Source organism: Mustela putorius, unplaced genomic scaffold (assembly GCF_011764305.1).
Source record: "Mustela putorius furo isolate JIRA1106 unplaced genomic scaffold, ASM1176430v1.1 tig00003898_pilon_pilon_pilon, whole genome shotgun sequence".
NCBI classification, from domain to species: Eukaryota; Metazoa; Chordata; class Mammalia; order Carnivora; family Mustelidae; genus Mustela; species Mustela putorius.
Window position 1 is genome coordinate 18,399,773 of NW_025422047.1, and position 15,843 is coordinate 18,415,615.

General features: G+C 39.8%; 1 protein-coding gene across 1 annotated transcript in view; it reads right to left on the reverse strand.

The window, feature by feature from the left end:
- Nucleotides 1–7,938: 7,938 nt before the first annotated feature.
- Nucleotides 7,939–15,843, reverse strand: part of ONECUT1 (one cut homeobox 1) — a 43,882-nt gene continuing 35,977 nt past the window's right edge. The window contains exon 2 of the mRNA XM_004755391.2: nt 7,939–15,007. Coding sequence (XP_004755448.1) covers nt 14,715–15,007 — 293 coding nt within the window. The 3' untranslated portion in view covers nt 7,939–14,714. The remainder of the gene's footprint in view (nt 15,008–15,843) is intronic.

Genomic DNA, 15,843 nt, shown 5'->3' on the forward strand with positions numbered 1-15,843 from the left:
CTAAGATCAAGAGTCACATGTTCTGGGATACCACTGGCTCAGTTGGTTAAGTGTCTGCCTTTGGCTCAGGTCATGATCCCAGGGTGCTGGGATGGAGCCCTTGGGGAGCCTGTTTCTCCCTCTGCCTCTGCCCCACTCATGCACACTTGCTCTCTCTGACAAATAAATAAAATATTTTTTTTTAAAAAAAGTCACATATTCTGCTCCCTGAGTTAGCCAGGTGACCTCCCCACCACCCATCCCGTGATGCCAACTTGGACTTCTTACTTAAGGAAGTGTCTGTCAGGTTTTTCTGATGTAGAGTTATTATTTTCCTTTTTTAAGTTGATGGGCATCTTGTGCCAAATACTGTGAGATTTTGCACATGTCCTGTTTACCATACTTTCAACTACTGCTATTAGTATTCATCAGTGGTTCTCACTTGGGATTATTACTGTGATTTTGCCTAGCGGGGACTATTACCATCATTCCTACATTTTGAAATTGGAATTCTACTGTAAGGTAGGGCTGTTTCTACCTCCCTTCCTTCCTTCCCTCTCTCTCTCTCTCTCTCTCTCTCTTTCTTTCTTCCTGCATATCGGTATGTACTCTTGGATATTTATTCTATTCCATAGGTTAGAATCCAATGCTCTCATTTTTTATTTTGTTGTTCATATGGTCCAAGCTTAGGCCTTTTGGGAGCTTTTAAAAGTCTGCTCCTTTGCTCTTTGGCATGTACCATCAGTTTTTAAATAACAACATTACTGAGATACAATTCACCTGCCATAAAATTCGTGCTTTTAAAGTGTACAGTCCCATGGTTTTTAGTTTATTCATAAGATTGTGCAGCATCACTACTACCTAATCCTAGAACATTTCCATCACTCCCAAAAGGAATGTCATACCTATTAGCAGTCATTCCCTATTTCCCTTTCCCTCGGACCCTGGCAACACTAATGTCTACTTTTCTTTTTTCTATGGACTTGCCTATTCTGGACATTTCATACAGATGAAATTAAAGGGGAGCAGACACTCGAAAATGTGTCACTTTGGCATGTGGTTTATTTGATTATTCTGAGCTGAAGTCAATCAAGACACTGTAATCTCAAGAAAAACTTTCACCTCTCCCTTAACTACTGAAGAGAATTTAGATCCAGGGCCTGACCCAGAGAGAGAGAGCTATCACCACAGACAACTTGTATGTGAAAGACCTATCCGTATGGCAGGATAAACACCTGATTACCAAACATCTGCTCTGTGAATTACCTTCCTCCCCTTGGAAGCCCCAGGTCCATATCCCATTCCTTTGCTCAGGCTGGTGTACGTGTCTTTGCAAACTCACTTGCCTTTGCATCTCCTACCTTTGGGGCTCCCTTACATTCAAAATTAAATTTCTTTTTCTCCTGTTCGTCTGTTTTATGTTGATTTAATTATGAGACCAGCCAAAGAACTTAGAAGAGGAGAAGGGATACATTTTCTGGCCCTACAGAATCATACGGTATGTGGCCTTTTGTGTCTGGCTTCCTTCCCTTAGTGTCGTGTTTTTGAGGCTCCTACAATTTGTGGCAGGTATCAGTTCCCCATTCCTTTTTGTAGTTGAATATTCTGTAGATACACCTCATTTTGTTTATCTAACGAACACTTAGCTTTTTCCATTTTTTTGGCTCTCATGACTAATGCTGCTATGAACATTCATGTACAGATTTTTGTGTGAACATGGTTTCACTTCTTTCAGTGATATACCTATGAGTGGAATTGTTGCATCAAATGGTAATGCCATGACTAACTTTTGGAGGAATTACCAACTTGTTTCTAAAGTGGCTGCACCTGTTCACATTCCCACGAGTGACATGTGAGGGTTCCGGTTTCTCTACGTCCTCACCAATACTTGTTCTGGTCTTTATCATAGCCATCCTAGTGGGTATAAAGGAATATTTCCTTATGGTTTTGATTCTCATTTCCTTAATGACTAATGATGTTGAGCATCTTTTCATGTAGCCAGTGCATTGGTCTGATGGAAGGAGACTTAATATACAGAAATAGCCTCCCTGGCCCCTCCTTCTGGGGGGCAGAGCTGTATATGACATGCTATGGAACTGAGAAAGGATGAGGCAATCCTTGAGTTAGGCATAAACTGAGGAGGCACTCAAATGTTTGTCGAGAAGGCACCTGGCATATAAGGTAGAACTGCAGTTAAGGAAACAAAAAATCCTTTCTTATGATCAGATGGCTCCAGGTTGGTCTTAGCTCTTCCCAAAGAATGATAATGTACTGATAATGCAACTTTTCGGGTGCCTCGAGTGTTCTGGGCATATGGCAGGATATCTTCTGAGCCAGTGGGTTGACTGGGCTCAGCTGGGTTATTACTAGGTGGACCAAGGATGCACTGAAGGTACCAAAATTTGAGAACAAATTTTGGAAAGCCTATGATGTTTGATCTATTAAGAAAAGGATTAAAGTGGCTATCACAGGAAAAACAGAATTTGTCTAACTTCCTTCCATGTTCTCCAGGTTTAGTATTGTCTTGAGTTTGAATCCTGCATCAGGGGTATTGTGGGGAGGAGGTGTAGCATAATCTTTTCAGTGCTGTCTGAGGGATTTATCAGAATGTGTTCTAATGGGAAGAGCCTCTGAGTCTTAATCTCTGATTTTACAAAAGAGGAAGCTGAGGCTCAGAGAAGTTAAATCCTTGCTGTACAAAGTGTGGTCTGTGGACCAGCATCACAGCATTGCCTGGAATCTCAGGTCTCACCTTAGACTTACTGACTCTAAATATGCATTTTTAACAAGAACTCTAGGTGATCTGTGTACAAAGTGGTCTGAAAAGCACTGGGTTGAGAGACTTATTGAGAGTCATAGAGACAGCAAAGCCAAAAGTAGGACCCGCCTCCTACCTGCTATGTATTTATGTTTTTGATGTCACAATTTACTTCTTTTTATATTGTGTATTCATTAATAAATTATTATAGCTATACTTATTTTTGATACATTTGCCCTTTAACCTTTATATTAGAGTTAAGTGATTAACACACTGCTGTATGACAGCATTAACACATTCTGAATTTGAATATATACTTACCTTCACCATTGTGTTATATATTCTCGTATGTTTTCATGTTACTAACTAGTGCCCTTTCATTCCAGCTTGAAGAACCCCTTTCAGCATTTCTTGTAAGACAGGTCTAGTGCTGATTTTTCTCAGCTTTTGTTTGTCTGGGAAAGTTTTTATTTCTCATTTCTGAAGGACAACTTTGCTGGACAGAGCATTCTTGCTTAGCAGATTTTTTTTCTTTCAGCACTTTGAATATAACATCTCACTGGATCCTGCCTCTCTGGCTGATAGCCTTCTGGGGTTGCCTTGTACATTACTTCTTTTCTTTTTCTTTAAAGATTTTTATTTATTTATTTGACAGACAGAGATCACAAGTAGGCAGAGAGGCAGGCAGAGAGAGAGAGAGAAGGAAACAGGTTCCCTGCTGAGCAGAGAGCCTGACTCGGGGCTCGATCCCAGCACCCTGGGATCATGGATCATGACCTGAGCAGAGGCTTTAACCCATTGAGCCACCCAGGTGCCCCACATTACTTCTTTTCTCTTGCTGCTTTTAAGTTTCTCTCTTTGCCTTTGATTTTTGGTAGTTTTTATTTTATTGTGTCTTGGTGATCTCTTTAAGCTGAATTTGTTTGGGTATCTATGAACTTCATGAACTTAGATATCTAAATCTTTTCCCAGATTTGGGAAGTTCTCAGCCATTTTTTCTTTAAATAAGCTTTCTGTCCCCTTCTTCCCCTCTTCTCTTTCTGGAACTCCAATAATTTCCAGATGGTTTCTCTTGATGGTATCCCAAAGATCACACAAGCTTTCCTCATTCTTTTTTCTCTGTTTTCCCTGGATGATTTCAAAAGTTCCTGTCTTCTAAACACACAGATTTTTTTCTTCTGTCTGATCTGTTCTGCTGTTGATGATCTCTATTGCATTTTTCACAGATTTTTTTCTTCTGTCTGATCTGTTCTGCTGTTGATGATCTCTACTGCATTTTTCATTTCATTCATTATATTCAGCTTCAGAATTTCTGCGTGGTTCTTCTTTTTTGTAGGGTTTCCATTTCTTTGTTAAACTTCTCATTTTGTTCATGTATTATTTTCCTGATTACACTGAATTGTTTTTCTATGTTTTCTTACAGCTTCCTAAAAACAGCTATTTAAAATTCTGTCTTGGGTAAATTGCAGATCTCCATGTCTTTGCAGTAGGTTACTGGAGATTTATTGATCCTTTGATGATGTCCTGTTTCCTTGAATTTTCTTCTCCCTTTAAGTCTGATATTGTTGCCTTCAGATTTAAAGTTGCAGTACCCCCTCCAGTCTTTACTGAATAACTGGGAGAGAAAAACCTTCCCTAAGCTCTGCTAGAGATTTTGAGGTTTTCTCCATCTTCTGTAGATACACCTGCTTCATGCTTCTTGCTTCCTCATGTGGCAGAATTCTTGGGCTCTGTGCTCTCTCTTTATCCATCAGCATAGAAGGCTGAGTGCTGATAGCCTCCCTTTTGCTTCCTCAAGGGTGGTTGCTAGAGCTCAAGTTTGTGGTCTCACCCTGAATCAGAGATTTGGGCTGGTGCAGGCCTTCTGTGAGGGCTCCCTAGCCATCTGCCAAAGCTCTCTCTCATCTCTGCTGGGGCCACAGGTAGGGAACTGGCCATAGGGTGTGTGTAAGAGTGAAGGAGTAAGACTCGAAGGGTGCTGGGGGTGCCTGTGGCCAGCTGGGGGTGGGTGTCTGTGGTTGAAGCATTCCCTAGTAGATCATGGATGAGCTCCTTGATGGAGTCCATGACATGTTTATTAGGATATGGCCCTTTAGTGCCCTCTGAGAGTCCTGTTACTGTGCCAGCCACTTCCTGTCCCCTAGTGGTGAGCTTACAATTCACTACTCTAGATGGGGTGAAAAAGAAATGGGCTTCTTTGGCCCTGTCCTACACAACTGAGGAAGCTGGGCGCTCACTCACCTGGTTTCACTTTCCACTGTGGGAGAAATCATGCACTAAGGTCTGTCATGGAGAAAGGGTAACGTAGGTGAGGTCAAACTGTTCCTCTTACCCTCTCCGATGCATCCAAATTCATATATATTTTTCTTTTCTTTTCTTTTCTTTTTTTTCTTTTCTTTTCTTTTCTTTTCTCTCCAGTGGTGTTCTGGAACCCCAGCTGCACTCCTGGACTTGCACAGAAGATTTCTTGTTCATGGGCAATTGTCTAAGATAATGTTCTCCAGGGGCTCCTGGGCCATGGGCAAAAGGCACTGGAGTCAGTTCCTGGTCCATTGCAGGGTCCACAACTGGAACTGAGGTCTGTATGTTTACTACCCTGTAAGGGTTGGCAAGACTTCTCCTGAGTCCCTTGGCATATAGTGCTGGATCCCATAGCTCCCAGGAAGGCAGTTGTGATCTAGGGTGGATACCAAGTTGTTGATGGGGGATAGGGGCAAGGAACATCTTATTTGGCCAACTTACTGATGTCATTCCCTGGGTGTCAGTTTTCAACAGCTGTTTTCTTAGACTGCTTGTTAAGAAAAGATGCCATATCCTATGATTGAAATCCATGTTGTTTTGGAGATTTGGCTTTTGAGATCTAACCGTCTTCCCAGCAAAATGAAAAATCTTAAAGAAGAAGCCAAAGACAAAAATACTCCTGCTTAATGTTTTCTAAGGAATTGGCTGATGTCATAAACACTATGTGGTCCCGACCATGGCAGCTTAACTAAAATTCAAGGAGGGGGAAGTCAATGACCTCGGTGTGGAGACTTCTAGTGGTAATATATTAGGGGGTTGGTGGTGGGAGTAAAGTTTTAAACACCCGAAAGGAGAATAAGATGAATCCTTTCCCATCACCTCCTTCATGTTCATGAACATACAGAATGCATCATGTTTCCATGAATGGAGTCCCTGAAAGTAAGGGCCCTGCCTAGTAGGGTGGAAATACAGAAAACTTTGGAAATAACTGAAACTGATTATATTTTATAGATATTTATTTGCCACCTGCACTCAGTATGTACACTATTTTCAGCATTTTAATGAAATAGAAGAAAAACACTGACCCCATCTGGAAGACTTCCAATTTCCTTCTGGCTTCCCTTCCCCTGGGCTTCATTTACAAGATCTTCCACAGGTGCTCCTAGTCCCTCTAGGTCCTCCCTGTGAAGCTTTCCAAATCTACCCAAACTAGCTCCACTCTGCCAAAGACTCTTAATAGTTGAATTTCAGGAGATACTGTTTGGGATGCCTCTTAAGGAGTCTCTTCCTCTTTGTCAGGGTCAGCGCCCATTTGCCATTCAAAAATTTCTTCTAGACCGGTGCACTCTAAACAGTAGTTGTTTTTCTTTCCTTTCTGGTGTCCTGGTACTTAGGTGTTAAACTGGATATCTTTTCAGGGTCAACCCACTGGACCACTTGGCAAAGCCCATTTCACATTTTATTCTACATCTTTGTTGCATAGCCCCTAATTTTAGAGAACATAAAGTAATTGCTAAAATATGCCAAGAAAACAGTCCTACTCTTATACTGAAAAAACCGGAAAACCTAACTTAGAAGTTCAGTTTATTTAACTAGAAAAAAATCTGCATTTTAAGATATTTAGCAATAATAAAAATAACTTAGATATATCAAGGATTTGACATATGTCAGACACTATACTAAGCTTTATTTACTTTTAATTTCCTATCCTCACAGCAACCCTGTAATATAGATACTTATCTCCATTTGTTAGATGAGGAAACTGAAATTTAGGAAAGTTAAATCCTTAAAGAATGTGCCCAAGGTCACAGATCTAGTGATCAGCACAGCAGGAATTCCAGAACTAGTTTCCTTTTTCCCTGAACCGGTCCTCTTGATCAATCACTACACTCTATTAAAGAAAAAAGATCCTAATTTCTCAGTCTTCCCCTAGCTCCTGAGCGACACACACACACACACACACACACACACACACAGTATTTTACTGGTGAGGACTTTTAAAGGCCATTCTCTCTAATAACAATTTTTATTTCTTCTGAAAGTCAATCAGGTTAATATAAATGGCTAACATCTACAAATAGAATGTCCCACTTCCACTTAAAAACAGCCTCCTGCGGCACCTGGCCGGCTTTAGTCAGTGGGGCATGGGACTCTTGATCTCGGCGTTATAAGTTTGGGCTCCACAGTGGGTGTAGAGATTACTTAGAAATGAAATATTAAAATAAATAAATAAATAAATAAATAAATAAATAAATAAGCAGCTTCCTGTTCCACTGAGGAACATCATTTTCTTTTTTCTCTTGTGATGAATCCTTTAAACCAGGACACTGGCTTGAGTTCTCAAACACGCCCCACTCTCAGCTTCATCCTTCCTCCAGAGAAAATCCATCAGCTACTTGCTGATAATTGCGGAGAATAAAAACAAAAGAAGGCAAGAATTGTCTAAATTTAAAGTGCTGGAAAATCCAACATTTTATTTTACTACATTTTGGTGACTACATAAATGCTGAAACATTTTAACACTGAAAAGCATGATGGCGTCATCACTTGCTTTTTTTTCTTTTTTTCTTTTTTGCTTAGCAAACACAGCAGATGATATTGCACGGCATAAAGTGAGAACAGTAGCGAAGCTTAAAAAAAAAATGAAAGAAACCTTAATGCAGTACAGGAGATACTCATAAACCAGAATAATGCCTAATGCATTACACTTTTTTGTTGCTACACACAAAAATACAGAAGAAGCATTGGACAGAGAGAAGGAGAGAGAGAGAGAGACAAAATATTAGCAAACAACCATAACTGGGTACAATAATCATTTAGTCTGAAATGTAGATGCAACGTAGAAACTACCACTGCTTTCTAATTGACAAAGAAAATGACAGCAACATTTGTCTTTTATCAAAAATCTTCTAAGCCCCTCATGGTTAGGTTTTAAAATTAATTATTTAATTATGTATTTACCTTTTTTTTTTTTTTTTTTTTTCATTGCTAAGGAAGAACTCCCTCTGCTCTTGGAAGATTTTCTACTCTACTGATCTTTTTAAAATTTAATTTTTAATTTTTTTTTTTTTACCTGATGATTGTCTTAGGCACCCTCCTTACATAATAAACCATCAAGCTAACTTGAACAGGGAAACTGAGTCACACTCAAAGGATAGCTAAGGTCAAAAATGTACTAAAAATAGAAGGGGAGGAAGGGACAGGTCTAAGTGAGTGACAGATGGGCTACGTTCTGAAGGGACAAGAAACACAGGAAGATATGAAGACAACTACCCAAGCAAGTGGAAGACAATGTTTGAAAGTTTATTTTGTTAAAAAATACTTGTCACTTGGTTCAGATGGCAAATCTAAAATGAGCCCACAATGATTATGTAATAAATGCAGAACATACCACAAAAAAAAAACCAAAAACCAAAACTAACACAGAAACAGAAAATATGACCTTGTGAATCCAACTCTGTTCAGCGTTTCATTGCTGATGGTAAAAGTCTACTTCCTCAACCATTTTCCTGGGCTTTCCGTAACTCGCTGCTCAGCATTTGTATTAAAAACAATAACTAGTCAATGCTCGCCAATCATCCTGCAGCTCAGAGCAGATTTATTGCCCTACTAACATACGTAACAAGTATAAAAATGTTTCTAAGAAAATGGAACATTTGACCCAAAGTCTAAGCCCTCCCTTTCTTTCCCCACCCCTAAGACCCCTGCAAAAGAAAATAAGATAAAATCCTTGTATTGAGAGGAAAAGTATTTACATCTGTGGATTTATGCCATGGAGTTGAAGCAACTTATTTCAGCAATGTAAAACAAAGCAGTGGTCACCGGCATTTCTGAGGATGCCCCTAGCTGGCTGAGAATTATGTCTGTGTGCTGACCTAAAGCAGGACCGAGTATCTGAACAGGCTCGATTCTGGGAGCCTGGGGTAGGGCCCATCTCTGGTGTGGACAAGAGAAGTAGTGGGAAGACGAAGAGTGATAAGAGACCAACTCTAACAGGGCTAGGGGACATTCACTTGGGACTCTTGCCCTTTTGGTTGGGGCGGGGGTGGGGGGAGGCGGTGTTGGGGGAAATTTTAGGTAGCACATTACAAGAAACATATGTGGAGAGGAACATGTAACTGTGAAGCATTTTCCTTGATAACTGGGGCCCAGCAATCAAATGTTGCTTCTTCTATGGGTTGCCAGCCAGGCGGGGAGATGGGCCAGCTGCCTCTCAGCCTTGACTTTCTCTTAGGGCACGAAGCCATTATACTTTCCTTGGCTCTGCAGGAGGAACTGCCCCTCTGACCTGCCTTGAAGCAGTTCAGAAACCTGGTGAAACTTCAGAGGATTTCCAAATTCAAGTTAGCTTGCCTCTTTTGAGTTTTTTTTTCACACCCTTTACTTCTCATACCCGTGTGAATGATTAAAGAAAAAAAAAAAAAGTAGCAAAGTATCTCACAAATGCCGGTGCTTTGAAACATGAAACAACTCTTAAATTCTTTGGAATTTCAGGTCTAACCTGCAAAATAATCTTTTCTTAAAAAAATTAATAAATTAAAAGAACACAAATAAATGCCTTTCTCCTTTCTAAGGGACAAAAAGGTCTACCTTGAAACACTCATTTTGGCATGTACAAGTTTTGTAAGGGGGGATCCTGGCAGTGTTCACAACACACACTGAAGTGCGTGCTAAGAAAAAGCTAAAGATACACCCTGCAGTTAAGAGAAGCTCTTGCCTTCAGCTTATCTTAGCATCAAGAACAAAAAGATTGTAACGTAAAGCTTTGGCCATTTCAATTCTACTATATACACCATAAAAACTACACAGTCATAAATTAAAGCAGTGATTAAATAAGCTCATATAAAATGTAATTAAATTAAAAAAATCACAGCACATTATAGAGAAAAATAGGAACCAGTTTCACAAAAAGGAGATTATATATATATATATTTTTTACCCTGTGGAAACAAATTTACTACGAAACACAAAAACTTCATAAGTAACCATCAAAATGAGAATCATTTCTTATTCCATTCTTGCATTTTTACACAACCCTTAACCCACCTGGGGGAACATTTATGGAAATTAAGTCTTCCTTGAGCAACAGAGCAGTTCTGCCAAGAAAATAAACCCCAAACCGAAGGGGGGGGCGGGGGACATCCCAAACATACAAACTACAAAATAAATAAGAATTATAAAGTTTTTTTAAAAGTAACCTTAACAATTATCAAACTAGTAAGTTCTGCCTTATCACATAGACTCTCTATACAACATAACCCTAAAACTTTATTACTATGAGGTATTTGGAGGAATTGGTAAAAGTGATGCACGGCCTGCCTGGTGAAGGGACTCGGTGAAGTTGGGGAACCTCGAGAGGGAACGAGGAGGAGGAGCTTTGGTTTATCAGCAAGAAATTGGGGGGGGGTAAAGTCATCCTTTGGTATCAAAGAAAGTTTCATTGCATGGTTGCACGGAAAAAGCACCACGGTGAATAATTATTCCTTTTTTTTTTTTTTCATTAGTGGCCTTTCTAAGAGGCTGAGGTATTCCAAGAGTATAAGGTGAGAGGTCAACAGCGGTTTAACACTTTGGTTCAAGCAAGGCACTCGTCCTAGGAGTTTACAAAGTTTGCAACATGTTTGCCTAGAGATTTACAAGTAGAACTAGCAGTAGTAAGAGTAGTATTTCCTAATATTGTTGTTATCATTTCGTATCATTATTATTAAGAATGAAGACAAGTTTACACACTGAGTGAAGACTGAGAAAGGGAGGGGAGGTGGGGAGGGGGAAAAGGTGGAGTTCCCTCTGCAGACCAAGGCCGTGCATGAACATATCTTTGGTATTCTTTGGTATCATCAATGTGATTAAAATCACCAATGGAAATCGAGTGAGGTAGCGTCTTTGGTTCACACTATAAATAGTAGATTTTTACATTTTTTTTCTTTTTTTTTCCTTTTTTTCCTTTTTTTTTCCTTTTTTTTTAACACGTGGAAGTAGCTATTTCTTACCTTCTGCTTTTTTGTCCTTACTATTTAGGAAATAGTTACCAAATGTACTGTAAAGCTAACCACACCACAAGAATAATCCAGAAGGCCAATCGCATCTCAAAATGGCCTCTGGTGTTTGAATGCACCCTAAACAACTAGATAGGAAAGGGAGAAGTGCTTTCTCTTTGTTTGCTAAATGCATAGTTTTCATCCTTTATGTACAAAGAAGGGAGGACCTTTCTTAGGGAAAATGCCTTTAGAGTTCATGTGAAAATGTCCTAGGACTCTTTGGTATAGCGAAGTTTGCATTTAACCTGCAAAGACGGATCATTCACCTGGGGTAGCAATGGGAGTGGCAGGAGTCCAAAAGTAGCGCAGTACTTTCATTTTTGTCCTGGAAAAGTAATTATGCTTTTTTCGGGGGCAGAGTGAGTGACATGTTCAGTTGGAATGTCTGAATTCCTCCACATGCTCTCTGTGTTTGGGGATCTATGCCAGCTGCTTCCATTAGTTCCTGACATCCAGACCTCATTTACCTGAAGACTTACTGAAATCTGGGCTCTTGGGAGTGTCCAGACTTCACATCTCCCACTCTCTCTCTCTCTCATGCTTCTGGTCATGAGAGGACCTGAATGATGGATGGTCAAAAATAGTCTAACTTCCTCTACCAAAAAACCCCCAAAACATGTGAGTGTAGCACTGGAATCAACAAACATACAAATGAAAGACTGAGGTACCTTTTTGGGTGAATTTTGCGAAAGGACTGAGAAATAATGGGTGAGCAAATGGCACGTGATCTGCTCCACTGAATGTGGTAGGTTACGAAACCTGAGCCGTAAATCAATGCTACATGCCAAGTTAGAAGCAATCATCGGTTATGTACGACGTAACGAGTGTATTGTTCATGAGAAGCGGAGTTTGTCTATTATGATTTTGAAAAGCAAAGTTTGTGAGTATGCTTGAACAGTCTAGTAAAAAAATTGCTTTTCAGGCTCTGATTTGTGCATCTGCTTATGAGAAAATATATCTCTAGGCCCTGAAATTGTGTAATGGGTGCAAATTCAATGCTGGTATGAAAATTATCTTTGGTGTTAGCAAATAGGATCACTGGATTATTTTTCAAAAAACCATAATGATGGGAATATTATAAATGTAGCAATATTCTTTGAGGCTGTGTCTACACAGTACCAAAATAATTGGTCAGAAATGTAAAATGCAATTAGATTAATCAGAAGGGGCAATATAGCAAAAACAAAACAAAAAAACATGGTGTTATAATTCAACTTTTGTTTTTTCTGGGGTGCTGAATTTGGTAAGATTGTGTGTAGACACAGCTTGAGTTTCCCTGAATTTAAAATTCTCGTGTTTTAAATAAATAAGGCTTTCCTCCCTCCTAAATTATAAATATATAGCTGTACTCCTGGCCCCCTCCATTCCGGAGTGAGGCAAAAAGTTAATCATTTTTCTCCTTTTGGTTTATGTCATTGACAAGATTATATGTTAAGCAAATCTCTAGGGAAGGCCATTGAAATGGTCTCTTTTAATAGCTGAAGTGTAATTGTGCCATGTTTGGAAGGGAAAATTTTAAGCTGGAATTTGGTGTGAGATTAAAACAAATACTAAGACAAAATGTGTCAAGGCAAATGCGCTGTTTCATTAAAAGAGAAGCATGTGTTGGCTTGCTTTTCTCATTCTATAGCAGATATGAAGGACAGCCAGATGGCTTGTAGGTATAGCTTTATCTTTCCAGGTGTCTGTCTCTTCTAGACCTAGACAAGATGCTCAGATTTGACCTTAGGGGGTTAGGTTTTTGTGTCAAGATGGTTCAAATTCTTTTTAACATTTTAATGACTCTCAATCAACAACTTGTTGTGGAGATTACATTTCATTTTATATTTCTAATTAGGTGTGGTAATTAACCAAGAGCACCCAATTCTTTACCTAATAGTACAAAGGGATCCTCTGCTATGAAAAGTTATAATTTATTGGCATTCAGAGAGAATTTTTCTGGGAAGCAAGTGATTCACTTGGGTACTACTACTACAACTGTGTCAGCTTTTTTTCTTCCCCCTTGATTTCTCCAGCTGCGGTTAAGTGATTTGGAATAATAGAAATTGAAAATTTTGTATTTAGAAGCTCAGGTCTAGGGTTCTATCTGTCTCTGTTAGAGAGTGAACTCCATGTCATAAAATTTCCAGCTTAATGCAGTAGCAAGAAAGAATGTAGTACACTTTGGAGGCTATGCTTAGTGAAATAAATAGCTTTGTGCCTAGACAACCTAAAATCTTCCACTAGAACTCTGGTGTTTTCTATGCTGTTCCACCATTTCTCAGTTGGATCTGCTATTTCTAGTGATGTCCAAGTCACACGTTATCTGTGATTGGCAATGAAATCAATTTGGCTACAAATACTGGATAGTTCGTTTTAATAATAATGTTGGTCTGCTCACTTTGTGTGTTTGCAGAGTATTTTAAAAAGGTATTTGGTGTCAAATGCAAAAAGCAACTTTAAGTCAAATTAATCTAAATGTGATATCCTTTATTCAGTGGTCTCTTACTAAAAAAGCATTACTTAGAACAAATTTTCTAATTTAATTACTTGCTCTGCTAAACTTAGTTTTCTAATTTACAAATGGGGTCCTACTATGGAAGAATCCCCAGGTTTTCTCAGCTATAAACAGATTATGGCATCATGTCTACGTGTCTACTTAAGTGTCATTTACGGATCCCGCAAGGGAGTGTGCCATCTGGCTGTACCTGTCCACTACACTGACCTCTCTCTTATGATATTAATTGCTTCCCTGAAGCTACATTCTTTCTTGCCAGTTCTGAAAACTAATATTTCAAATGCGTCAAGAGTCATAAATAATAGTCATGATCCTATGTGGCATGTGTATTACAGCTAGATCAGTTCATACGTATAACTTTACATAGTATCTTGTGTAAAAATAGCTTTGGTTATTAAAATCATTGCAATAAAATACCTGCACTATAATATTAAGTGTGTTCTTTGGTACCTAGGTGATTTTTTTTTTTAATGGATGGACTCTTGTTTCATTTCTTAAAAAATATCTGAACATTCCTTAACAAACAAAGAGAATGCACTGGTTTAGGTGTCATTCAAATTTTCTTTGCTGGGTTTGAATCTGCATTTAGGTTGTGGGCCTGGCAGGTTCAAACGCTAGGCTAGATGAGCGAAATCACACTCCTATCCAATTAACTCAGACAACCCCACACTATGTTGGTTGCACCCCTATAGCACAACCCTTCCTGAAGACCAGCCCTGCCTAAGTCCCTAACCACTGGTGGTGTGTGCATGTGTGTATGTGTGTGTGTGTGTGTGTGTGTGTACGTATGCACTCACGTACCCACACACAGTACTGAGACACCATACACCTTCGAGGCATGGTGGAACAGATGAGAAAGTCTGGTCTTAAGAGAGGTCCACTCAATGGCTCAAAATCACTATGCTCCAAACCACGAAACAGCCAAGCACAGCGAGAATGATCATGGATTGAAGATGTGAGATCCAGTGGTGCTTTCCTGCTCATGGTTTTTCTTGCCAAGTCGTTGCCCCGCTGAAGTGTGTGTCTCCGAACAAAGTCAGAATGCAGGTGAGCTAAGTCTTTGGTTTCTTTGGACTATAAATAACACTTTTTTTTTCTTCAAATATTTCTAAGTATAAACCTGCTATCTTGAGGTCCTGGTCTTTTAAAAATTTTTTTTATTTAAAGCTTTTCCACCGAGGTTTAGTTTGTGGTTATTCCTTCATGCTTTGGTACAAGTGCTTGATGAAGAAGATGAGTTGCCTGAATTGGAGCTGCCCTCGTCCTGCCACTTGTCCAGACTCCTCCTCCTTGCGTTCATGAAGAAATTGCTGACGGTGCTCAGCTCCAACCCCAGCTGCTGGGAAATAGTGATTTGCAATTCTTTGGATGGGCGCTTATTTTCCTTGAATATTGCATGTAGAGTTCGACGCTGGACATCTGTGAAGACCAACCTGGGCTTTTTGGGTGTGTTGCCTCTATCCTTCCCATGTTCTTGTTCTTTCCTTTTGCATGCTGTAAAAAAAATCACAGTGGATGTTAGAACAAATTGCCCAGGAGATTCAAGAGTAGAAAGGCAGAGCCAGTAACATTTGTTTGCCATTACTCACGGACCACTTTGTGGTTGCTGAGCTCTAATATTAGCACCATGGTGGGATGAGAGGCAAGCGTGATATAAAGATGGAGAGTCCGGAGGAGAGGGGGTTCTGTGAGTCTTGGGTGTGGGTCCTGGCTTTGTAAGCATCTGCTGTTTGTCCGTCATGAGTGATAAACCAATGAACTCCACCTTGGCCTCAGATACTTCGTCTGCAGAAGATAGAGTTCTGGCAAAACAAACTTGCTGCTTGAATTTTTATATCACCTTCTGCAAAATGGTTATAAGAATAATGGGCCACCTGGGTGGCTTAGTTGGTTAAGTTTCTGCTTTCAGCTCAGGTCATGGTCCTAGCATCAGGGTCCTTGTTCAGCAGGAAGCCTGCTTCTCCCTCTGCCTGCCACTCCCCCTGCTATGCTCTCTCTGTCTCTGACAAAAAAAATAAAAACAAATAAAAAATTTAAAAAACAACCCTTCCTTGCTGGGTTGTGGTAAGGATGTATGAAATAGTGCACGCAAAATTTATGTTAACTGAAATGCTTTACACATGCAAAATCTTTTTTTTTTAAAGATTTTATTTATTTATTTGATAGAGAGAGATCACAAGTAGATGGAGAGGCAGGCAGAGAGAGAGAGAGAGGGAAGCAGGCTCCCCGCTGAGCAGAGAGCCCAATGCGGGACTCGATCCCAGGACCCTGAGATCATGACCCGAGCCGAAGGCAGCGGCTTAACCCACTTGAGCCACCCAGGCGCCCCT